Here is a 25,547-nt window from a genome sequence, read left to right as displayed (position 1 = left end):
AGGCGAGCCCTAGGCCCGGCGGAAGGGAGAGGAAGTCTGCCTCCGGGCGGCGGCCGCGGCCACCGGTGTGTCCCCGCGGGGCGTGCAGTCCCTGCGGCTCTTCACGTAGTCCTGCCCCCCCCCCCGCCCCGCCCCTGCCAAGCTGCCGGGACGCTCGGGGGCCGCAGTGGGCGGTTTTACTGTTTTAGCAGGGCCGTTTCCGGGAGGCGGAGCTCAGACCCATTTCCTTTCTCCTCCGCGGGCTATCGCTCGGGTACCTCCCGCGCCAGGGCCCGCGCTGCGCCCCAGCGCCAGCATGGGCGGCGCCCGGGCCGTGGGCTGGGTGGCGGCGGGTCTGGTCCTCGGGGCTGGCGCCTGCTACTGCATTTACAAGCTGATGCGGGGCCAGCGGCAAGGCGGCCGTGGGCTTCGGCTGCGCCCCTCGCGCTCCGCAGGTGAGGCCACAGGGTGCCCGAAAGGTGGCCGGGGACGGCGGACCGGGGCTGGGTGTTATCCCTGGGGTGAAGGTTGAAGACAGCAGCCGCTCGTAGCTCTCCCGTGCTCGCAGCCAAAGAAGCCGAACCCGGGGAGGGAGGGAGGCTCGTGAGCATGGCCAGGTCGAGAAGCCCAGGTGCAGAGGACGGATCATCCACATGATTGGGTGCGTGTAGGGTTCTGAGCCGCCCCCTGCCTCCACTTAGTTCAAAATCCCAGGATGAAAAGTTGCCCAAATTTTCCTGCCTGAGTGCGGCGTCACAGTGGAGGATTGGTTGGGTTTCTCAAAAGCATGTCAATTGCCCCTCTAGTTAAAGCTTGCTCCCGGCCTTTGTGTTACCAAAGGGATTCCGCCTGCCGTGGCCTGGGTGTTGCGGGGCCTGGAGCGGTGGATGAAACTGTGCATGAAGTTTCCCTGGGAGAAGTCACTATAGTGACTTCATATACAAAGTTGCAGAGAGATCCTGGAGATAACAGACATCGTTGTACATATCAGTTTGAAACAGTTGTCTGCATGGGGAAGGGAGTACCCTTCTGGCGAAGAAGTGCATGGTTACGTTGCCGTCCAAAAGTCGGTTGATGGATTCCGGATTCTGAGGATTTGCTGGATGTTCTGGAGGGAAAGTTCAGGTCATGGACGCTGTTACAGAAATAATTAAAAATAAAATCTCTTACCAACCAAGAAACTCCTCTCTACAAATATAGAAAAGAACTAAAGTTTTATTGTTGAATGAGCATTAAACTAGATTGCTGTGCCCATCCCAGGCAATCAGCTAATGGGATTGAAAAGACAGAATTCTCACCCCTTTATGTACCTAGGCAGATAAAATCTATTTCATATTACCTGCATGTTCTCAAGAAAAACAGTAACTTGTTCTTAAGAAAGGGCTTGATCTAGCACCATTTACACGTAGTTCATCCAAAAAACTGGTAATTGAGGTGGCTGTGTTAGCTAATTGCCTTTATCCAAAGGAAAAAGAAGACTTAGCATCTTTTTGATAAGCAGGTGGTTACAACACAGAGCCAGGTGCCAAGGCTAAACTCAGAGATCTGGGCTCCCTCTTTCTTGATGTTTACATTTCAAACAGATGACCCTAAAGCCCCTAAGAAAGACTTTCTTGTGTTGTAAACTTGCAAGAGGGTTACTTAGCTTTTAAAAACATATTCATTTATATTGAAAGAGACAGACAAAGGATTTACAGTTATAGCTGACTCTTGAACATGGGGGTTTTGAACTGCTCAGGTTTACTTACATGGAGATCTTTTTCTGGTAATATGTACAGTTCTGTAAGTGTATCTTCCTTATGATTTTCTTAACATTTTCTCTAGCTTATTTTATTGTAAGAATATAGTATATAAGACATATAACATACAAAATATATGTTAACTGACTTTTCAGTAAGGCTTCCAGTTAATGGCAGGTTATTAGTTGTTAAGTTTAGGGGAGTCCAAAGTTATACACATGGATTTTCAACTGCTCTGGGGTTGGCACCCCTAAACCCTGCATTGTCGAGGGTCAACTCTACAAGTTTACTCAAGGAGATACTCGGAGAAAACAGTAGGGAGAAGGTCTGTTTCCCTTTTGGCACAAAGGAAAAAGCAGTTTTCATTTTATTTACCCTCACAAAGCCTAATTTGTTGTCTTTGTGTGAGAGAGATTTCTGGATTCAGATACCTCTCACACTGACGGGACCTGGTGAACACCGACAAAGTCTTACTTTTAAACTTAATTTTACCAGTTTCCAAAGTCACTGTTATCTTAGGTCAGGCAGCTTACAAAGTAAGTTGTTCATGGTCCCTTCTTCCTGAAGCTACATACCTTTATCTGAAGACTTGACAAGTACCCCTTTTTTCAGCATCATCTTTAGATTTCAGAAGATGACCTTTTTTGTTTTAATTGAGATATAATTGATATATAACATTATGTTAGTGATAGGTATACAATATAATATCGAATATAGATAATGTTTATATATTTGGTTAAATTTTATATATTTGATTCAGGTATTTGTATTTGTACATATTGCAGAATGATCACCACAGTAAGTTTAGTTGACATCTCACACCTCACATAGTTGTACATTTTTTTGTTGTTGTGATGAGAACTTTTAAGATTTACTCTCGGCAACTTTCAAGTATACAATACAGTATTGCTTGCTAACTGTAGTCACCAAGCTGTCCATTGCTTCCCTAAGATGTATTTATCCTTAAGTTTGTACTTCTCACCACCTTCATCCATTTTACACTCCCCCTTTGCCTGCCTCTGTCAACCCCAGTCAATCTGTTTGTATTTATGAATTCAGTTTTTTCGTTTTTCTTTTTTTTAGATTCGACATATAAGTGAGATTATTTAGTATTTGTTTTTCTTTCCTGTCTGACTTGTTTCACTTAGAATAATGCCCTCAGAGTTCACCCAAGTTGTTGCAAATGGCAGAAATATTCCACCATTTCAATATTCCATATATATATCTAGACCATATTTTCTTTATCCATTCATCCATCAGTGGACACTAAGGTTGTTTCTCTGTCTTGCTGTTATAAATAATGCTGCAGTGAACATGGGGATGCATACGTCTTTTCAAGATAGTGACTTCATTTTCTTCAAATAAATTCCCCGAAGTGGAATTGCTAGATCATGTGGTAGTTCTATTTTTAATTTTTTGAGGAACCTCCAAACTGTGTTCCATAGTGACTATACCAGTTTACATTCGCACCAACAGTGCACCAGGGTTCCCTCTTCTTTACATCCTCACCAACACTTGTTATCTCTTATCTTTTGGGGTTTTTTGTTTTCCTCTCTCTGTGATACTGCCATTCTAACAGGTGTGAGGTGACACCTTATTGTTTTGATTTGCATTTCCCTGGTGATTACTGATGTTGAGCACGTTCATGTATCTGTTGGCCATTTATATGTCTTCGGAAAAAAATGGCTATTCAGATCCTCTGCTTTTTTTTTTTTAAATGATTATTTGGGTTTTATTCTGTTGAGTTGCATGAGTTCTTTATATATTTTGGATATTAACTGCTTATCAGATATATGACTTGGGGATATTTTCTCCCATTCTATAGGTTGCCTTTTCATTTTATTGATGGTTTCCTTTGCTGTGCAGAAGTTTTTAAATTTGATACAGTCCACTTGTTTATTTTGTTGCTTTTGGTCTTGGTGTCAAATCTAAAAAAATCATGCAAAGACCTATGTCAAGTTGCTTACTGCCTATGTGTTCTCCTAGGAGTTTGATGGTTTGAAGTCTTACGTTCAAGACTTTATTATGAGTTGATTTTTGTGTATGATGTAAAATAGTGGTCCAGTTTCATCTTTTTACATGTGGCTGTCCAGTTTTCCCAGTATCATTCACTGAAGAGACTGTCTTTTCCCCGTTGTATTTCTTTGGCTGCTTTGTCATAAATTAATTGACCATAGATGCATAGGTTTATTTCTGGGCTCTTGTGTCCCATTGATCTCTGTGTCTGTTTTTATGCCAATGCCATACAGTTCTGATTACTATAGCTTTGTAATGTATTTTGAAAGCAGGGCGCACAATGCCTCCAGCTTTGTTCTCAAGATTGCTTTGGCCATTTGGGGTCTTTTATCATTCCATACAAATTTTAGGATTGTTCTATTTCTGTGAAAATGCCATTGGAATTTTGGTAGGGATTGCATTGGATCTGTAAATTGCTTTGGGTAATATGGACATTTTAATAATATTAATTCTTCCAATCTGTGAGCATGAATAACTTCCAGTTTATTTGTGTCTTCTTCAATTTCTTTCATCAGTGTCTTACAGTTTTCAGTGTACAGGTCTGTGTACCTACCTCCTTGGTTAAATTAATTCGTAGGTATTTTGTTCTCTCTGATGTAATTGTAAATGGAGTTGTTTTCTTAATTTCTCCTTCTGATAGTTTGTTATTAGTGTATAGAAATGCAACTCATTTTCTCATATTGATTTTGTATCCTGCAATTTTGCTGAACCTGTGTATTCTCAGGTGGAGTCTTGAGGGATTTCTCTATATAATATAATGTCGCCTGCAAATAGTTTTACTTTTTCCTTTCTGATTTGGGTGCCTTTTATCTCTGTTTTCTTGCCTGATTGCCCTAGCCAAGACTTCTGGTACTATATTGAATAAAAGTGGTGAGAGTGGACATCTTTATCTTGTTCTTGATGTTAAAGGAAAAGCTCTCAGTCTTTCACCATTGAGTTTGTTAGCTGTGGGTTTATCCTATATGGCCTTTGTTATGTTGAGGTACATTCCCTCTGTACCCTTTTAGTTGAGAGTTTTTATCATGAATGGATGTTGGATATTGTTAAATGCTTTTCCTGCATCTGTTGAGATGATCATATGATTTTTATCCTTCATTTTGTTACTATGGTGTATCATACTGATCAATTTGCAGCTATTGAGCCATCTTTGTGTCCCAAGGATACATTCCCCTTGATCATGGTGTATGATCTTTTTAATGTATTGTTTGCTAATATTTTGTTGAGGTTTTTTACATCTGTATCCATCATGGATTTTGGCCTGTAATTTTCTTTCTTGTGTCCTTGTCTGATTTTGGTATCAGGGTAATACGGGCTTTGTAAAATGGGTTTAGAAGTGTTCCCTCCTCTTCTGTTCTTAGGAAGAGTTTGAGGATTGGTATTCTTTGAAGAATTTGGTAGAATTCATTAATGAAGCCCTGTGGTCTTGGACTTTTGTCTGTTGGGAGATTTTTGATTACTGATTCAATCTCCTTACTAGTAATTGTTCTGATCAGATTTTTCATTTCTTCAATTCAGTCTTTGTAGGTTATGTATTTCTAGGAATTTTTCCATTTCTTCTAGATTGCTCAATTTGTTTGCATATAATTGTTCCTAATACTCTCTTACGATCCTTTGTATTTTTGTGGTATCAATTGTAATGTCTCCTTTTTAATTTCTCATTTCATTGAGTCCTCTCTTTTTTCTTGGTAAGTGTAGCTAATGGTTTGCCTATTTTGTTCATCTTTTCAGTAAACCAATTCTTAGTTTCATTGATCTATTGTCTTCCTACTCTCTATTTCATTTATTTCTGCTCTGATCTTTGTTATTTCCTTCCTTCTAACTTTGGGCTTTGTTCTTTTTATGGGTCCTTGAGGTGTGAAGTTAGGTTGTTTATTTGAAATCTTTCTTATTAATAATGTAAGCATTTAGCACTCTATACTTCCCTCTTAAAACTGTTTTTGCTTCATTCCGTAAGTTTTGGTATATTGTATTTCTATTTCCATTTACCTCAATATTTTTTTATTTCTCTTTTGATTTCTTCTTTGACTAATTTTTCAGTAGCATGTTTAATCTCCATATGTTTGTGAATTTTCTGTTTTTCTTGTAGTTTATTTCTAGTTCACTACCTTATAGTTGAAAAAGATGTATGATACTATTTCAGTCTTCTTAAATTTATTAAGACTTACTTTGTGGCCTACCATATGATTTATCCTGGAGAATGTTCCATGTGCACTTAAGAAGAACATCCTATTCTGCTTTTTTTTTTTTTAAGATTTTAAAAAAAGATTTTTTTTTTTTAAGATTTTATTTATTTATTTGACAGCGAGAAAATACAAGCAGGGGGAATAGGAGAGGGAGAAGCAGGCTTCCCACAGAGCAGGGAGCCTGATGTGGGGCTCGATCCCAGGACCCTGGGATCATGACCTGAGCTGAAGGCAGACACTTAACCGGCTGAGCCACCCAGGTGCCCTCTCTTCTGCTTTTGAATAGAATGTTCTGTAAATGTCTGTTAAGTTCATCTGGTCTAACGTGTCCAGTGTTTCCTTATCAATTTTCTGTCTGGGTGACCTATCCATTGATGAAAGTAGAGTATTGAAGTTTCCTACTATTGTACTGGAAGTCTATTTCTCCCTTTAGGTCTGATTATATTTACTTTATATATTTAGGTGCCCCTGTGTTGGGTACATACATATTTACAAACGTTATATTAGATTGATCCTTTTATAATTATATAATTATCTTCTTTGTCTCTTAGTACAATCTTTGTTTTAAAATCTACTTTGTCTACTAAAAGTGTAGCTACCCCAGCTTTTTTTATAGTTTCCATTTGCTTTCCATTTGTATGGAATACCTTTTTCCCTCCCTTCATTTTCAGTCTTTGTGTGTATCCATAAAGCTGAAGTGAGTCTCTTGACAGCATATAATTAGTGCAATATTGTGATTTTGAATAAGAAATACATATTTATTCTTCATCCCCATTTCTGGCACAAAGCTTCTAAAACCCTCAGAATTTCCTAAGTGCCGTGAGCTATAAAGATATCTTTTGTTATGTTAATGGATGACTTGAACAGCACCCTAAGGTTGGGATCTTGTTGCCAGGGGAGCCAAACTTGTGACTAGAGGGTAGTAAACTGTGCTCGCTTCAGCAGAAAATATACTAAAATTAGAGGGTAATAAACCTAGTAAGTAAAATTTTCTCTGAGTTCTATGAGCTGAAGGGGGGGGGCAGTCTTTGAGAACTGAGCCTGTAACCTGTGGGAGGATTTGATGCAGGTAGATAGTGTCAGAATTGAGTGGAATTGTAGAACCAGCTGGTGTCCAAGAATTGCTTGATGATGTGGAAAAACTCACCATATGTTACAATGGATGACCAGAAACAGAATGTGAATTGGGTCTTTTTTATCCATTCAGCCACTCTAGGCCTTTTGATGGGAGAATTTAGTCCACTTACATTTAAAATAATTTTCAGTAGGTATGGACTTATTGCCATTTTGTTAATAGCTTTGTAGCTGTTTTGTAATTCCTTTGTTCCTTTCTTCTCTTGCTCTCTGGTGATGGTTTTCTGTAGTGGTGTTTAGATTCCTTTCCCTTCAATGTTTCTTTATCTACCGTAGGTTTTCGCTTTGTGGTTACCATGAGGCTTACATAAAACGTCTTGTAACAGTCTGTTTGAAGTTGATAATAACCAAAGTTTGAATGCATTCTAAAGCTCTACATTCTTACTCCCCCCACATACACACATTTTCTGTTTCTGATATCACAGTTCACATCTTTTTGTCTAATGTATCCCTTAACAAATTGTTGCACTGATAGTTATTTTTACTATGTTTTTTAGCTTTCATACTGGATTTATAAAAAAGTGATTTACCCACCACCATCACATTATTCAGAATTTAATTATTTTTTTTAAGATTTTTATTTATTTGACAGAGAGATAGAGAGCACAAGTAGGCAGAGTGGCAGGCAGAGGGAGAGGGAGAAGAAGGCTCTCCACCGAGGAGGGAGTCCGATGTGGGGCTTCATCCCAGGACCCTGAGATCATGATCTGAGCTGAAGGCAGATGCCCAACAACTGAGCCACCCAGGCGCCCCAATAATTTGGTATGTATTTTTAGAAAGAAAAGGTACAGGGCTTCTGGGTGGCTCAGTCGTTAAGCGTCTGCTTTCGGCTCAGGTCATGATCCCAGGGTCCTGGGATCAAGCCCCACATCGGGCTCCCTGCTCGGCGGGAAGCCTGCTTCTCCCTCTCCCACTCCCCCTGCTTGTGTTCCCTTTCTCGCTGTGTCTCTCTCTATCAAATAAATAAATAAAATCTTTAAAAAAAGAAAGAAAGAAAAGGTCTGCTTAATGTAAATCCTTTTCCTTAATTAACCTATACCTCTAGGCAAGTGTTCCATTGGATACACGTACCTGGTTTTTTAAAAGAAGAAACAGAAAATGTTCTGGCATGCGGTGCCTTACTAAGAAATACCGAGTGACCATTGGCTCATTTCTTTTTTTTTTTTTTAAAGTAGGCTCCATGCCGAGCATGAAGCCCAACACAGGGCTTGAACTCACCACCCTGAGATCAAGACTTGAGCTGAGATCAAGAGTCGAATGCTTAACCAACAGAGCCACCTAGGTGCCCCCACTGGCTAATTTCTTAATGTCTATAAGCCTCAGTTTCCCATCTATAAATTGAGACTTATAATAGTATCTTTTACCAAAGGTTACTTGAAGATTAAATTAGATAAAGCACATGAAGTGCTTAAAACCGTGCCTGGCATCAGAGTGTGCATTCAGTATTGTTTAAAAAAAACTTTTAGGAGCGCCTGGGTGGCTCGTTGGTCAAGTGTCTGACTTCAGCTCAGGTCATGATCCCAGGGTCCTTCAATGGAACCCCACATCAGGCTCCACACTCAGCAAGGAGTCGGCTTCTCCCTCTGCCCCTCCCCCTGCTTGTGCTCTTTCACTTTCTCTCTCTCATATATATAGTCTTTTAAATTAAAAAAAATTTTTTTTAGGGGCACCTGGGTGACTCAGTCAGTTAAGGGTCAGACTGGATTTTAGCTGAGGTCATGATCCCAGGGTCATGTTATTGAGCCCCGTGTCAGGCTCATGCTGGACGTGGAGCCTGCTTAAGATTCTCCCTCTGTCCCTCCCCCCTGGCCCTCTACCCCTGTTCACACACTTGTGTGCTCTCTTAAAAAAAATTTTTTTAACTCTCATACTGATTTTAAATAACTCTGTTCTTCTGCAGAAGACTTAACCAATGGCTCATATGATGATGTCCTAAACGCTGACCAGCTCCAGAAACTCCTCTACCTGCTTGAGTCAATTGATGATCCTGTAATTACTGAAAGAGCTTTGGTCACTCTGGGTAACAATGCAGCCTTTTCAGCTAACCAAGTAAGTACCTCATCTCAGAATGGGCGCCTCCCATTCTTACACACTGGCAGTTAATTGTGACTCTGATAAGGCATTTAATCCCGGAGCCTCACTCTCCTCATCTGTACAGTGTGGGGATGTGTACCTACAGCATAGTGTTTGTTTGTTTCTGAAAAGCAAGGCCGAATAGTGACATTCGTATTCCTGGGATTCTAGATCCCTAGGAATTGGTCACATTTGTGATAAGTGTGATCTACTCCACTTAGCATTGCGTGGCCTTTTAAATTATTTAAAATTCAATAGTGTTGCAGGAGAACAGTGAAAGCATCTCTAACATTGAAGAACATACTTTCCATTTTATATAGGTCTTGAGGGTGGGGTTCTGATGCATGGGGGCCATGGGCCATTAACAACCGCTAACCAGTGTAAGCGGCTTCTACCAGTAGAGATTTAACACCAAGTCTAAAGCACTTAATTTGAATGCTTCCTTCTCCCCGTGGAGAAAGCGTTAAAAAAAAAAATAATTGTAATGATTTTCAGCTGATGCCTTTCGTTGACTTTGTCATGAAAACAAAATTATGTTGAATTTATACTCTTTCAGTCAAGTATTTTCCAGCATGGCAAGGTTTACCGTAAAGCTCTTGAGATTTATAGGGAGATTTAAAGGATATTTGTTGATTACCTGTATTCTTTCTTTTGCAAGTGACAACCCAACTTAAATTGTTTTAAACCAAAAAGGGAAAGTACTGAGCTCAGTTAACTTGGACATCCAACAATGGCCCTGGCTTCAGGCACAAATGAAAACAATTTAAGGTTACAGAGAGCATGATCAGAGCTCTCCCTCCCTCCATCTTTTGGCTCTGCTCAGCCCTGTTCCTTTTTGTGTATTGGGCTTTTTTTTTTTTTTGTCTCTCTGGCCACAAAGAGGTTTTCATCACCGGGATGGACAGAAAGCCCCTGGTCTCCAAAGCCTTCATCCCTGTGGCTCATGATCCAAATGGTGGAGTTGCTCGGCCAGGATCAGGCGCCAGTCCTTCGGATGAGATGCTGTGCTAAGGCACCCCCGAGCTCTCGGGAGCATCCCACAGCTGAACAGCAGGGATGGATGGGAGCACATTCAGCCAGCAGCCCCATCGGGGACTAGATGGGAGAGAGGAGGTGCTCTGCCCCAGTGGGGAGAGATGCCACACAAACAAAAACAACAGATGGTGACTAATTGGAGCCGTTTCTGATGCCATCGCTTTAGATCCTCTGAAACAAACTGTAGGGATAATGGATCCATAGTCACTGGTTGAACAAGCACTTTCCTGGGCAATGGGAATCAGTGTCTCATCATAAATTATAGTGCCTTGGTCTGCCTTAATAGGATAGTTCTTTTTTTTAAGATTTTATTTATTTGACAGAGAGAAACATAGCGAGAGAGAACACAAGCAGGCTCCCCACTGAGCAGGGAGCCCGATGCGGGGCTTGACCCAGGACCCTGGGATCATGACCTGAGCCGAAGGCAGACGTTTAATGACTGAGCCACCCAGGCGACCCTTAATAGGATAGTTTAAAAAAAAAACAAAACTGTTTTCTAGTAATCACAAATTCTTAGGAAGAACGTGGGATTGCACAGGGAGTTTCTTTTTGTCCCAGTGCTGAGCCACTCTTGATGGTAGAGTAGGGTTTGGGGCTGTTGGTAAAAAGTGGATGACGCCAGGATACTCTTTCATTCTTTTTCTCATAGAAGGGCATGTTTTGTCCTGACAGGAGTAATTCTCAGCTTATTTTTCTGGTACGAATTGAAGCAGTTAATGTATCGTTCAGTTGGGGCCAAAGGTGCAGAATAGCATAGTGTTGCCACCGATTGTGAAAATTCCCCAGATTCTTTTTTCTTTGAAAATTTGGGCATCATTTCACAAATTCTGTAGAACTCTAATTCTTCAAGATGTTGAAAGGTGCTTCCCCCAAATCCACCCCCGCACTGAGAAATGACCCTCTTTTTTTTGTGTACAGTTTATGGAAATACTCTATTCAGTGCTCCCCTCTTGGAGATTCCCAGCACTCATGAACATAGGAATACTTCACAATAAAGAAGTGTCTACATTTATACCCAGAGTTTCTCAAACTTACCTACCTAACCGCAGAACCTCCCTTGTCTTAATGGAACGTCTATTAACATCTTGGAGGGGCACCTGGGTGGCTCAGTTGTTAAGCGGCTGCCTTTGGCTCGGGTCGTGATCTCAGGATCCTGGGATCAAGCCCCGCATCGGGCTCCCTGCTCAGCGGGGAGCCTGCTTCTCCCTCTCCCACTCCCCCTGCTTGTGTTCCCTCTCTCTCTGTCAAATAAATAAATAAAATATTAAAAAAAAAAACCATCTTGAAGGATTTGTATTAGTCCAAAGAATACATTTTAGCAAAATGTTACTTTAGTATCCTAAATCATAACATACTTTTCCAAATGTGTCTGTAATAGAAAAGGTATTTCAAAGTAAAATAATTTGTCCATAAATTGCTTTGAGATCATTTCAGTAGCTCTACAAATCTTCATTGTAGATCTCCAAGCTATAGTTTTTAAACAATTATATATCTTAATTTATTTTCAATCTTATTTTCTTTACCTTTAAAATTATAGAAAGCAATTTTTTAAAATAAGAATTACAGATTATGCATAGGAAAGGTATTTCCAAAGAGTCATTAATTTTTATTTGTATTTGTGGATGCAAAAAATTTGATGAAGGGAGTATGTATTGAAGTGATGGTCCTGTTTTTTCCCCCTCTTAGGTCATTATTCGTGAATTGGGTGGTATTCCAATCATTGGAAGCAAAATCAATAATCCCAACCACAGTATTAAAGAGAAAGCTTTAAATGCATTGAATAACCTGAGTGTGAATGTTGACAATCAAGTCAAGATAAAGGTAAGTTATCTGAAATTGCAAGTGACTAAGTTTTCTATAAATGAGAGAAAACAACCATAGGGTTAGTGAGGACCTCCATCACCTCACATAGTTACCCTTTGTGTCTACATGGTGAGAACACTGACGATCTATTCTCTTAGCACCTTTCAAGTATATAATACAGTATAGTCACCCTGCTGTACATTAGATCCCGGAACTTATTCATCTTGTAACTAGAAGTCTGTACCTTGTGAGCAGATCTCCCCGTTTCATGTATCCCTCCACCCCAGAAGCTACCATATCACACTCTTGTCTCTGTGAGTTTGGCTTTTTTAGATTCCACATATAAGAGATATCTCTAGTATCTGTCTTTCTCTGTCCTATTTCACTTAGTGTAATGCCCTGAAGGTCCATCCATTTGTTGCTAATGGCAGGATTTCCTTCCTTTTTATGGCTGAAAGTTTTCCCATTGTATACACAGACCACATTTGCTTTATTCGTTCATCTGTCAACACAGGTTGTTCTTGTGTCTTGGCTATTATGAGTAGTGCTGCAGTGAACCTGAGGGGTGCGTATAGCTTTCCAAATTATTCTTCTCAAGGTCTTCAGATGAATACCCAGAACTGGAGTTGCTGGATCATATGGTAGTTTGTATTTTTAATTTTTCGAGGAACCGCCATACTGTGTTTCATAATGGCTGCGCCAGTTTACATTCCCACCAGCAGAGCACAAGGATTCCTTTTTGCCACATCCTCGCCAGCACTTGTTGTCTTTTTGACAGTAGCCATTCTAACGGGTGTGAGGTGATATTGTGGTTTTTATTTGGATTTCCCTAATGATGAGTGATGTTGAGCATCTTTTCATGTACTTATTGACCATTTGTAGGTCTTCTTGGAAAAAATATCTATTTAGGTCCTCTGCCCGTTTTTTATGGAGAATAAGGCAGGGGAAGGAGGAATCTGAACCAGCCAGTAAGAGCTGCATTGGGCTTTTGAATTTGGGATTCACTTTAATCCAGCTGTGGTGAAGGAACCTGGCCAGAGTCTGATAATATCAGCAGATAAATAAAACAAATTAGGAACTTATGTTATTTCAACATTTATTGAGCTTCTGCTCTGTGGTACAGAGTTTAGAAATGAACATGATTAAATCTTGTTTTAAGAAAGCTAGAAGGAGAGAAAAGGCAAGTCCATAAATAGTTGTGATGCAAAGTAGAACATGATGAAGTACTTTCAGGAAAAATGTAAAACATTGTTGAGTACATGGAAAGGAGAGATCTCATCCAAAAGTTTTGTAAAAGGTTGAGTGCGGCTTGGCTCTAAAGAATGTCTAAGGTTTTGGGGCGTCTGACTTTTGGTTTCGGCTCAGGTCATGGTCCCGGGGTCCTGGGATGGAGCGCCTGTCAGGCCCCACGCTCAGCACGGGGTCTGCTTGTCCCTCTCCCTCTGCTCCTCCTTCTCTCCTTCCCTTCCTCTCCCGGGAATAAATAAAATCTTAAAAAAAAAAAAAAAGGAATGTCTAATGATTCTACAAGCAGAGTTGGGGAAGGAGGGAATTCCAAGAGAAAGCAGAGCAAGGGGAGGTAGGCACAGCCCCAGAAATAACTGAGCTGGTCCACTTGGTGATCTTGTTGCTAAACGTGAACCGGTGAAAAGACTCAAAGATAATAAGGATCTAAATGCTCGACACATTTTGGGAAATGCTTTGAAAGGCATCAGCATCTTATGAAAATATATGATTTATAAAGAGCTGAGGAAATGGCATTTTTTTTTGAAGGACAGATGTGTGCTGAAATTGTGGCCAAAGAGAACCAGGTGGCTCGTAAATGTCATTTAGCTCTGACCCAAGATTAAAAATTTAATCTCTCTTTGCTTTACTGCCATTATTCTAGTTTCTGTGGCAACATGGATACTTTTGGATTTTTTTCTAAAACTTAATACTGGCCTATGGGACAGTTGGTCATTTCTTAGCATTTTATATTAGGAACTTTTTCTTAATCAGTTAGAATTTTGGGTGGAGTTTTTAATTAGGTGAATAGTAATTATCTGTGAGACATAATTTTTCCAAGCTGGAAAGATCCTGGCCAGAAATAGAAAACAGTGTCAGAAAAGTTTCCATCACAGTGGGTTTCGTTCCGTCATGTGTGAAATAGGAGTGTTGCGGGCATTGCATTACGTTTTGCCAGTGGTGGTCACCAGTGTCAGGAAGGCGCAGACCATATACCTGGGTAAACGAGAAAATTGGGCCAAAGATAGTTTTGCCTCTGCTTACTTTTGATAGAACTAACCCTAGAGAAAAATTCTGTTTCATTTTGACCCCCCTATTCTTCTAACATGATGCAGTTCCTCGACCCTGTTGTTAAGGTACTTACCGCGATGCAGAATGGCCACACAGGTCTTCCTCCTCTATACTCGTGCGTCCAAAGCAGTTGACACAGAAGGGAAGACTGAGCTGGGAGGCCCCCAACAGTTGAGAGCCCCCTGGTGTTGAGAGCAGGGTCTCTGGAGTTGGACATTGCTCCTCCACCAGCTGGCTTAATATGGGGCGAGGATCCGAGTTCCTTGAGGACTTGTCCTTGTCTGTAAAATGGCCATTAATAACACCCACCGCATTAGAGGCATCTTCCGGAGTAAGTGAGGTGTATTTGTAAAATGCTTGCACGTTGCCTGGCATTAACAAAGGTAGCTTTTAAAAAAAAAAAAAATCACCAAAGTTTGAGGGCGGGATAGAAACGCCATCTTTTTTGAGGAGCCAGCCTCCCCCTGAACAACTGTCCTCCTCTGCTGTGCAGAAAAGTTACTGTGTCATAGACAAACTTTTGGAGATTCTAAGATGCTCACTTTTTCCCCACACCTCTAGGCTTACATCTGTCAAGTCTGCAAGGATGTCCTCTCTGGGCCCCTGGACTCTGCTGTACAGCTGGCTGGGCTGAGATTGTTGACCAACATGACAGTTACCAACGACCACCAGCACATGCTTAGCAAGTACATCACAGACCTGTTCCATGTGCTGCTTACAGGGAATGGAAGTACCAAGGTACGAATGAAGCCGTTATGACTTGGGAGTACAAAGAGCTGTTGCATCAAGCTTATTAAGATTGGAATTGAATTTCTAAGTTCTCCACCTTAAGTTGATATCCCTCAAAACGCACGTTTAAAGTTCATTTTTAAAAAAGCCTTTTTGTGAGCCCAAGAAAGTAAATTATTTTTATCTCCCAGTAATCAATTTCAAAATGAATTAGTGAAAATGTGTTATTTCACTTATCAGTAGATTGGCATCCATTTGCTCTTCTGAAAATGAGTTTACCTTTTACTAAAGTGATGTAGCTGGCTTCCCCTCCACACCAGGTTTAATTATACACAATTGATTAAAAGGGGTCTTTGAGGGATAATGCTGGTTAATTGAGTTTTTTGCTCACCTCCAGGTTAGAAACATTTTTTTGATTTAGCCATTTGCAGAAAAAATCTTTTGAAAACCACTTTTAAGTTAGTAATGCATGTCTGAGTGCTTTTTTTTTTTTTTAAAGATTTTATTTATTTATTTGACACAGAGAGAGACACAGCTAGAGAGGGAACACAAGCAGGGGCAGTGGGAGAGGGAGAAGCAGGCTCCCGGCTGAGCAGGGAGCCCCATGCGGGGCTCGATCCCAGGACCCTGGGATCATATGAAACCTGAGCCGAAGGCAGACGCCTAACGACTGAGCCACCCTGGCACCCCTGGGGGCTTGATTTTAACCAGTTACAAAGATGTAGGAGGCAATAGAGATTGTCCTAATTAGGTAGGATCTCAGGAGACACCCCGTGAAAGTAACTTGAGTAAACCTCTCCTATTAGTGGGCATTTTTCTCAAGTGCCATTTTTCAAGAAATAGCATAAAAACAGAAGGTAGACTAATCTAAGGCTCTGATTAGTTGGGTTGGTCTTTCATCAGCGTTTTACTATATTGGTCTGTGTTGTCTGGCACAGGTGAGAGAAAAACGCAGAGCATTTTAGAAGGACCACACTCCAAATATTCAACATCACTGAGGTTATTTCTGGGGTTACCAAATGTGGTTACAGGAGAGCCTCACTATAGCCCTTTTAAAATTTGTTCTGGGCTTTCCACATTTCCAGTAGCCAGAGTTAGCTGGATCTGGATGTACCCAAAGGCATTCAAAATTAAATGTAATAATCTTATTAGCAATATTTTTGAAATATGCCCCATCCATAGGCAATTTCCAAAACACATGCACCCATCGACATCTCTCTATCCAGTGGAACAAGGTAACTTCCAGCCTCTGAGGCCCCAGGGAAACTCTTACCTCTACCTCATAGCATCACAAATATAGGACAGATTTCTTCTGCCTGTGTCTGCAGCTGCTTTACCAAAACCTCAGGAGGAACAAGGAGTTCGGAGCAAGGCGAGTCTGGCCTTGGGGCCATATGGATCTGTCTCAGACATGGTTTGTGTTTCAATATATTTTATGACTTCTTAGAAGATGACTCATACCACAATAGTATGTTCTTTTTTTGTTCTGTTTTTCCATTCCATTGCCTGGTACGGCATTTCTAGGATAGAAAATCTGCTTTTTTGGTCTGTCTGGGAACCTGACCACCAATTATAACATTGTTTCTCCATAAAAAATGAGTGTAAAGTTCCAAGTTGCAAATGAACTTTTGGACAGTAATCCATTTGTGAGAAAATCTACCCGTTTTAGATATTTTCTTAGTAAATAACCACCAAAATGACTTTTTAGAAATCTTATTTTTAGGGGCACCTGGGTGGCTCAGTCGTTAATCATCTGCCTTCGGCTCAGGTCATGATCCCAGGGTCCTGGGATCGAGCCCCGCATCCAGCTCCCTGTTCAGTGGGAAGCCTGCTTCTCCCTCTCCCACTCCCCCTGCTTATGTTCCCTCTCTCGCTGTGTCTCTCTGTCAAATAAATAAAAAAAAATCTTTAAAAAAAAAAAGAAAAATCTTATTTTTAATAAGAGATCTCAGTGTACTATAACAACCTTTTGGGCGCAACACTGATTCGTAACCAAATATAAATAATGGAAGATTAACATCAATAATTCTTGTGTTAATAAAACTGCAATGAGAGCAAAGAAAACTAATGGCTTAAAATAAATGTCATGGAGTCACCATGAGACGGCACATGTGATAAGAGAGAGGACTTAACATGGTTCAAACCAAAATACTACACAGCTGTCCCCCGCTACCCGGATCTAGGGCGTTCCCATGAAACCTTTCCTAAGCCAAAATGGCGTGAAGCACAGCAGCACTTACCATTAATTTATATGGACACATTTTTGAGCGTTCCCAGAACCCCCCCCACCCCCCCCCAAAAAAAAACCTCTCTCAGACTTTTCTGATAGCTTGGAACATATCTTGCGAACAGATGCACCAAGTAAATCAAGATAAGCGCAGATGTTCACAGACACAGTTCAAAGATCTGGCTGCTTGATGCTGACATGCTGAGTGTACTTCTGGGGGGGTGTTGCCCCCCTCAACGCTCGCTGCAAACAGACACCCAATGCTGTTTTCTTTTCTTTTTTCTTTTTTTGTAAAAATGAAAATCCTGTTTGGATTTCTTTTGGTTCATCGAAACAGGTACCAATAACGTAGATCTTTTATAAAAGGGAGGTGGCATAACACAGACATTCAAAAAGCAGGAGATACCTGCAGTTGTGCTCTGTAAATTATTTTCCCATGTTTCACTCCCTTCCGGAGCATAGCAACATGGAATTTTAATTCAGGCTCCTAACTGAATTATTATGAATAATGACGGTTCCCTGGTTATAAACCTGCCCGCGTGGGCCACGAGGGGGCCTTGTGGATTTTGACTTCATCCAGACTTCTGTCCTAGGTTTCGGACCTTCCTGTTTCAGAACTCTTGTCTGTTTTCTTAATCCAGACTTCACTGACATTGGAGACAAGTGTTTATTCCTAACACCTATTCTTTTTGCTGGCGGCCAGTCAGGCCAGACCAGATCCGCACAAACGTTTAGAAGTTGTCTTTCCTCTCTTACCTTAAGAGGCTCTAATCCTAAAGAATATCTGTTTGAAAAACATGATCTCTGCCTAAACAAACTGTTACCAGGGGTTTCTGCTGGGGGGGAGGGGGTGGGATGGGCAGATAGGATGGTGGCTTTTGTTTTCACCCTGGTTCCCCTCTGCATGGTTTGAAATTTATCATGACCATGTATTAATTTCATAAAACTTTTTTTAAATAGTTGATTAATTAAGCAAAGCCTTTTATCCTGCTTAACAAGTTAGTATGTACAACATGATCAAAGGAATATGTGAGTATATAGGTGTGTAAAAAAACCAGAAAGAAAATAACAAAACTTAATATTAAGTGATTGGTTTTGGTCACGGAAGTAAGAGTGAATTTCCTTCTCCTTTGTGCTAATCACTTTTTTAAAAAATGTTCTATAGGGAGAAGCGCCTGGGCGGCTCAGTTGGTTAAGTATCCAACTCTTGATCCCAGCTCAGGTCTTGATCTCAGGGTCGTGAGTTCAAGCCCACGTTGGGGCTACTTAAAAATAGATAAATAATAAAAATGTTTTACAGGAAACACACAATGCCTCTTTCATAAAAAAAGGTTTTCTAAAATAAAGATCTGGATTCCCTTCCAGGTCTAGTAGAGAGCACATTTGTCCCTCCCCGCTCCTCACTTCGTGTAACTTCAAGTCTCTTGTATAAAGTATAGCTTTGTATGACCTGTGTCTTGAAACAGGAATTCTATTTGAATGTCATTATTACAGTAGTTACCCACCCCCACCCCCCAGTCCGTGGTTGCACTTTCCACGGTTTGTCACCTGCTGTCAGCCACAGTTGGGACGCAGATGATCCTTCTGGCTTACCGTCAGCGGCTTGGGGCAGCCCAACACGGCGTCACACCACCTGTCCTTCACCTCCCTTCACCTTGTCACAGGCATTTTATCATCTCCCAAGAAGGGAGAGCACAGAACAATAAGATATTTTCAGAGAGCGTGCTCCCTTCAGCAGCATATATACTAAAATTGGAAAGGTATTTTGAGAGACCGCTTTCATATAACTTACTACAGATTACTGTAATTGTTCTATTTTATTATTGTTGTTAATCTTACTGTGAATAATTATAAATTTTAGCATAGGTATGTATGTATGGGAGAAAACATAGTATATATAGGGTTCGCTGTTATCCGTGATTTTAGGCCTGTTGGGGGTCTTGGAATGTATCCCCTCGGAACGATAAGGGGGGGGACTTACAGTACTGACCAGTTACGTGATAGGAATTTTGATAGTTTAGCTCGTCAGCTCTAAGTTAACATTTGTTTGCTGATTATTACTGCCTATTTAAAGGATTTACAAAATTTTTCACATAAAAAACTCAAAGGTTCATAGTAACCTACCAAAAAGAAAAGGACCATATGTTTATCTAGTCTTGGTAACCAAACTGTTCCAAGATCTTCATACCTTAAATAGAAAGAAACCAGGCTTGGAGAGATTCCTTTTTTTGTTCCAAAGATCATATTTCACTTACTGGTAACGGTAATAAAGATCATTTATGTAACATAACGTTAAGCCTATTACCCTGAGTTAGGCGGCGAGGCGGGTAGACAGTGAGACAGTCACCATCTTCTCCCTAACATGGAAAAATACGGTTTCTCTAACTCTGCTGGGTGAGAAGTGCTCCGGGAGTGTGGTAGAGGAGAGGACGCCGTGGGGTAGAGAATTGGAGCCCAACGGTGAAGCCCGGGCCGGACTTTAAAACGTGGACGCAGTGAGAGGTTGGTGTGCGGAGGAGAGCAAATCCATGCTCGCTGGTCTGAAATAAACCAGTAGGATTCTTCTTTCAGGTTCAAGTTTTGAAACTGCTTGTGAATTTGTCTGAAAATCCAGCCATGGCAGACGGACTACTTGGTGCCCAAGTAAGTAGCTGACATGTTTGTTTTATAGGTATACAAATATATATAGATTTGGACAGATCTAGAAAGATTTATCCCAAAGTGTTAACAGAGATTATCTGTGAGGGGCACAGGGGTTTGTTTTTTGCCTACATGAATTTGATAAATTTTCTGTAATGAACCAATTTTACTTTGAAAAACTCATTTTGGAAGGGTCCTCCCTAACAACCATAAATCATAAATGTGACCGCATCTCTTCCCCTTGACGTGGTTGTGTTCGCATGTCTCTTCACGGGTGCTGAAACACTAATCCCCAGGACGCGCCACACGCTGAGCCGAGGGCCAAGGACACACCAGTGAGCACACTCATGCAGCTTATGAGGACAAAAACAAACGAACACAAGAATTAAGAGCTAAGTGTTCTGAAGGAAGCAAAGGTGGTGTGGACACCAAATGGGCCTCCACTCCTGTAAGGGAGGGACCCGCTCCTCCCTGCACCCCAGCCCCACAGGGTACAGTGGGCAGGCTGTGTCTGGGGAATTGAGGAGCCCCCAGGAAGACTGGATGATGGACCTTAAAAAGGGCATGGGAGTTGTTCCCAATGACTACCTTCTAGGACTCCAAAAAAATAGTACTTTTCAGCTAAAACAGTGAAACCTTTTTTCCATTAGTATAAAGTATAAGGGTGCATAAGGTTTTACATTGATGTTAGGCGATTTTAGGGATAATTTTCTATGACCAGGTTTTTTTTTTTTTTAATCAATATAGTTTTAAAATGTGAAAATACACATGAAAAATGTTTTCATAAATTATTAAAATAACACGGTTTCCTCTTTCAGGTGGACGCCTCATTTCTTTCCCTTTATGATGGCCATGTGGCAAAGGAGATTCTTCTTCGAGTTCTTACACTCTCTCAGAATATAAATAACTGCCTCGAAAAAGAAGGCTGTTTAGCTATTCAGCCTACTTTCCCTAAAGGTTCCCTGTTTTTCCTGTTATATGGAGAAGAATGTGCCCAGAAAATGAGAGCTTTAGCTGCACACCGTGATGCGGATGTGAAGGAAAAGGTAACAGTCCTACCCAAGTTCTGACTGGTCCCGGTTTTCATGTTCCCTCTTACTAAGGGAGCTGAAATTCGTCCAGCTGCTGAATCTAAACAGTGAATATCACATTTCATCATTAACACAGCTAGACCCTGCCATGGTCTTCCGGTTTATTTTGAACCACTTTCTTGCTATCAGATGAATGGAAGAGCTTGTTCTGACCCCATTTCTTTTCATTTTGCCATTTGCTGAGTTTACTTCAGTTACTTCCTCGACGTGACAGGACAGTTGCCTTCTTTATGTGTGAGCTAACCTTGCACCCGTCTGAGACAACATGTGTGTGTGACTGGCTAGTTGGTTCAGGGCTGCTGCAGGAACGACCCTGTCCTTGTGCTAGTGAAGAGTTCCTGAGTCTTCGAGGCCACCGGCCAGGCCAGCCATAGCGCTCCCAGAGGTCTAATCCCCGTCCTCCCGACTCCCACCGGGTGTGCCAGCCTGTGAAGATGCAGTGTGTGGCGGGCCGGGATCGATCGGAATGTCCATCCGTAAGCAACTGGTTAATCTGTTTATCTCATCTTAAAAGAAACAAGGAAATCTGAACATGCTCATGTGGAAAGGCATCCAGAAAATGTGGATGTGTTTTCTAAATGAAAACTATGCTTCTATCGAGAGAACAGTTTCTAGAACCATACCCAGATTCCCGGGAGTGGGACTGAGGAAAGGACTTTTCTATGTATACCTTCTTCTAGCATTTGAATTTTTTAACCATCAGTGTAAATTTTATAATTTTTTTAAATAAAAAGGAAAAAACAAGGTTATACACATTTTCTCTTGATAGTACTTTATTCATTAATTTTCATCCATATTTTACTTAGCTGAGATTTTCATACATTGTAAATTTTAGTCATTATAGTGTCACAATAGCTTATGGAATAAAAATACTATTAATAGATTTCATTTCAGCCAGGTCTTATTCCAGTTCCTCACCATCACCATGCTCAGTACTAGGTATATATCAGTATGCAAGCAGCAGCGTTCCTACTCCAGGTATTTAAGGCAAAGCTGTACAAGTACGTTAAATTTCATTTGTAAATACATGGATTTCCACAGGAAGTCACAAATCCTCAAACAGGCAGGGTTAGCCTGATACAGAAATCAAACTTGCAAGAAATATTTTTACAGTAGAAAAAGGATTCAGTATTCAGGTGAAACCAAGGACGTTCCCAGCTGGCTACAGCATTGATGGGTAAATGCTGGCTATAGGTTTGCATCGCTGACAAAAGTCCTAATTCCCTGAAAGGCACACTTCTTATTAACGAATTTTTTAATCTGCCTCCTTATTTAATGAAAACACATAGTCAAAATGGGCACAGAATTAGAAAGTAGGATTTGGCTTTGATGGGCTTCAGCAGCATTGGATTATAAAACCCCATCTCTCTTCTCTTCCTCTGTTTTTAGTTTGAATAGCTAATCCCATTTCCTGGAAATCAGAGCGTTGAGTTTGAAATGTCAAAATGCTAGAGAAAAAGGGGGAGTCCTTTTTAACTACCTTAAAAAAATTACAAAGTGAAAGTGCAAAATAGATCTTCATCTCTGTAGGTCAGGGCACATCTTGGTTTTTACTGGGTGAGATTTCCCACAGTGAGTGATCCCCTCCCCCGGCTCTGGGCAAGGAGGAACATCTTTACCACAGGAGAAAGGGACTTGTCAGTAAAATCTCACAGGTTCCAATGGCTGCTGGCTAATCAAAAGAGCAAAACGAAACTGATCAGAGAAGACCAAGTGAAAGGCATTACGCCATACTTAGACTGAATGGAGGCAAGAGAGTGGATTTGACTTATTTTTCAAAATTTGGTGTTGCTTTTGTACGTAAACCCTTCAAAAATGTAGCTAAGTGAAAACATGGAAGCCACGCAAATCGAGCGCGATTCTACGAGGAGAGATGAAGCTCCATGCAGTTCTTCGCGAACAAAATGTCAGCATAGAAAGAAGGTGAAGGGTAATAAAAATTAAAGCTAGAGAGCAGGCCTAGAAAAACACGGCAGGCCCAATTAAGCAGAACTAGAACATAAAGTGCTCAGAGACCCGCAGTGACACGGTATATGTGAATGCAGAAATCGTGTTAAGGCCATTCATGGAGAAGACGAAATTAAGACGAACTTGGTCTGCTTCACAGAGCAGAAGTAAGAGGTGAATTCTCAACGCGGCATGCAACAGCAAGGAAGGCGACCACACAGGTGAGCGTTAGGGCACCAGCCCCGCACCCACCCCCTCCCCCCAAGCTCTTCCACCATCAACCTACCAGCTCCATTCCCACCTGCTTGCCAGAATGTTCCTTTGGAGTGAAAAGGTTTAGGGTTGTTCCGTTGGTTTTTTCCTGAAGGTTATTTTATGGGGAAATTGTGCTTAAGTGCCCCAAATCACATTCACATACATTATATTCACATTTCCCCTGGACTGATTTGCATCGCTGTAAGATAAAGATCATTGACATTTATTTTGGCTCTTACCCTCCAGATTTACAAAAGGAGATAAAGTTGTCAGTCCTCAGGGTTCAAATATATATGCTTGAATCTGCAGCAAGAACAAGACACTATCAAAAGCAGCCATGAGCCTGTTTTCAGCTTTCAGATCTACCGATCTATATCAGGCAGTGAGGTCTTAAGAAATAATGTTCTCCCTTAGAGTCTCAAAGTGCTTTAAAAAAAAAAATCACATTTTTTGGAGGTAGGTCAAAAATGTCCTCTTGTTCCACATGAGGAGACTGAGGCACAGTGAGCATAGGTGATTTGTGGCAGATACACACAAAATCTGTGGTGGAAGCGGGATTAAAACTGAGATTAAGTGGCTAACAGGTGGCGTGCATATATATGTATGTGCAAATAGATAGATTACCACTAGGGCAGCATCTGGTGTAGAAAACCTATTGTGATTATTCTGTGTGAATAAAGTTTACTTCACCGAGCCTGGGGAGCGGGAAGACAGGCTGGGCCTCTGATGTACCCAATCGGCTCTGATGAAAGGTTCAGAGCAGTCAAGTGACCACAGAGCCCTTACAGGACTGAACTCGGGTCAGCTAATTCCCAAAAATCACCATTTCTTTTTTAACTGCTAGTATTCCACACTAGCTTACTCAAAGCAGAATCGTGCTTAGAGGTCATCTAATATAAAAATATAAGCCATCCGAATCCTGTAAAACATATTTATAGACCTTATTGATATATTCATGGTTGGAGCTAAGAAATGAGGAGGGAAAATGAGTAGATGGAGGGAAAATGGAATACAGAGAATTATTTAAGATCTGCATTTATCTTTGTAAAATATTTCCTGGCAGCTATCTTTGTGCTTAGCAGGTCTGACTTTTAGATTAAAAATAGAAAATGTCACCAATCATGTCCTCATAACCACCCCCTTTCCCTGCCCCTGTCCAGCTCCGCTTCTGATTCGGGACTGTAGGCGTGAAACAGAAAATACTCTTCCTCTTTTAAAAAATTAAGTCTTTAAAAATGGGAACTTCGCCCAACCTCCTATGTTTCTGTGCTTAAAAAAATAAATCACTTAACATGTGGCATATAAACTAATCCTGAGGGAGCAAGGAGAGCTGCTCTAAGCATGTGGGTGTCGGTGTCATCACATCCTCTCATGTGAATATAAGAAACAGGTTTATATGTGCGGCCTCTGAATCTATCTTGCTAGACAGACTCACCTTGTAGGAGGCCCTTAACCAGAACAGAAATGAGACCTTAAAATCAGTTTTCATAACCTCCAAATTCTACCACTAAAAAATGTAAAAAAAAAAAAGCCATTGCAATGCTTCTACCATTGAGACAGGATTTTAATTCCCCTTTGCCAATTCATTATGTAAATGACCCACCTCCGAACTCTTGTTTCTCTGTATGACCTGGTAGGCGGAGTAGCAAGTTATCACGCAAAACAAGACACTAACTTGTCGAAATTGTTTCCAAATGTAAAAAATCCTCGTATTCATGAGTTTCTTAGTCTTCCCTAGCTTAGAGGATACCTTTGTCACTAACAGCTCCTGTGCTCACATTTATTCAGAGTTTTCATCATCAGTATTGAGGTATCTGGATTCTCCATGCTTCAAGACAAAAAAATCTTCCGTCTTAAGTCCGTATCTTCCTAGAGCCTCACTCAGCTTCACTGGGGGCTCCAAGTAATGCTGGCAAAGGGGCAGACAGGGGAAGAAATGGAAAAGGATTAACCGTGCATATATGTGGGGGGTATTTCAAGTAAGAGTTGAAACCACCAACATAGACCAACTTAAAATAACGTCCTTTTCATTCAAACATCAGCAAATGAGTCAGTCACAGCTTCTAATGCAGTCATTAAGGAAGTCAACAGAAAAACCACACTTAACCTCTCCGAATACCATGAATGTCAAATGTGATGGCAACTCAGACTAAACATCACGAGGCTGCATGAAATCCGACCACCGTTTCACTACATGAAAGTCCAATCCAAATGGAATCAATACCAAAGACAGTATTACAGAATGAGATGTTACCAAGATCTTGGAAGAACATAGAAGCTTAGGTTAGAATCAGAGTGTGTATGTGTAAGCGAACGCTGGAGAAGAAGAGTTCTGGCTCAGAGAAGGCTGCTACCCCCAAACTGCCGGCCAAGTAGCGACACTGGCGTCTCCAGATTATGA

General features: G+C 41.0%; 2 protein-coding genes across 4 annotated transcripts in view; one reads left to right on the top strand and one right to left on the bottom strand.

Annotated features, from left to right (window-relative positions):
• The first annotated feature begins 226 nt into the window (after positions 1-226).
• ARMC10 (armadillo repeat containing 10) lies at positions 227-21,700 on the top strand. Its single transcript, XM_028118493.2, has 6 exons — positions 227-434; positions 8,952-9,100; positions 11,846-11,980; positions 14,819-14,995; positions 19,785-19,856; positions 20,672-21,700. Exons 1-6 carry the CDS (start codon positions 296-298, stop codon positions 20,921-20,923), a joined length of 924 nt encoding a protein of 307 aa, XP_027974294.1. The 5' UTR covers positions 227-295; the 3' UTR covers positions 20,924-21,700.
• The window catches only part of NAPEPLD (N-acyl phosphatidylethanolamine phospholipase D), a 57,272-nt gene continuing 53,415 nt past the window's right edge, over positions 21,691-25,547 (bottom strand). For all 3 annotated transcript variants that reach the window (XM_028118483.2, XM_028118486.2, XM_028118487.2), the window contains exon 5: positions 21,691-25,055. In XM_028118483.2, the coding sequence (XP_027974284.2) occupies positions 24,927-25,055 (129 nt within the window). In that variant the 3' untranslated portion in view covers positions 21,691-24,926. The remainder of the gene's footprint in view (positions 25,056-25,547) is intronic.

Source organism: Eumetopias jubatus, unplaced genomic scaffold (assembly GCF_037043125.1).
Source record: "Eumetopias jubatus isolate StellerSeaLion01/CBP00866 unplaced genomic scaffold, mEumJub1_p1.0 scaffold_14, whole genome shotgun sequence".
Taxonomy (NCBI): Eukaryota; Metazoa; Chordata; class Mammalia; order Carnivora; family Otariidae; genus Eumetopias; species Eumetopias jubatus.
The sequence above is the reverse complement of the archived record's forward strand: the minus strand, read 5'-3'. Positions and strand labels throughout refer to the sequence as shown.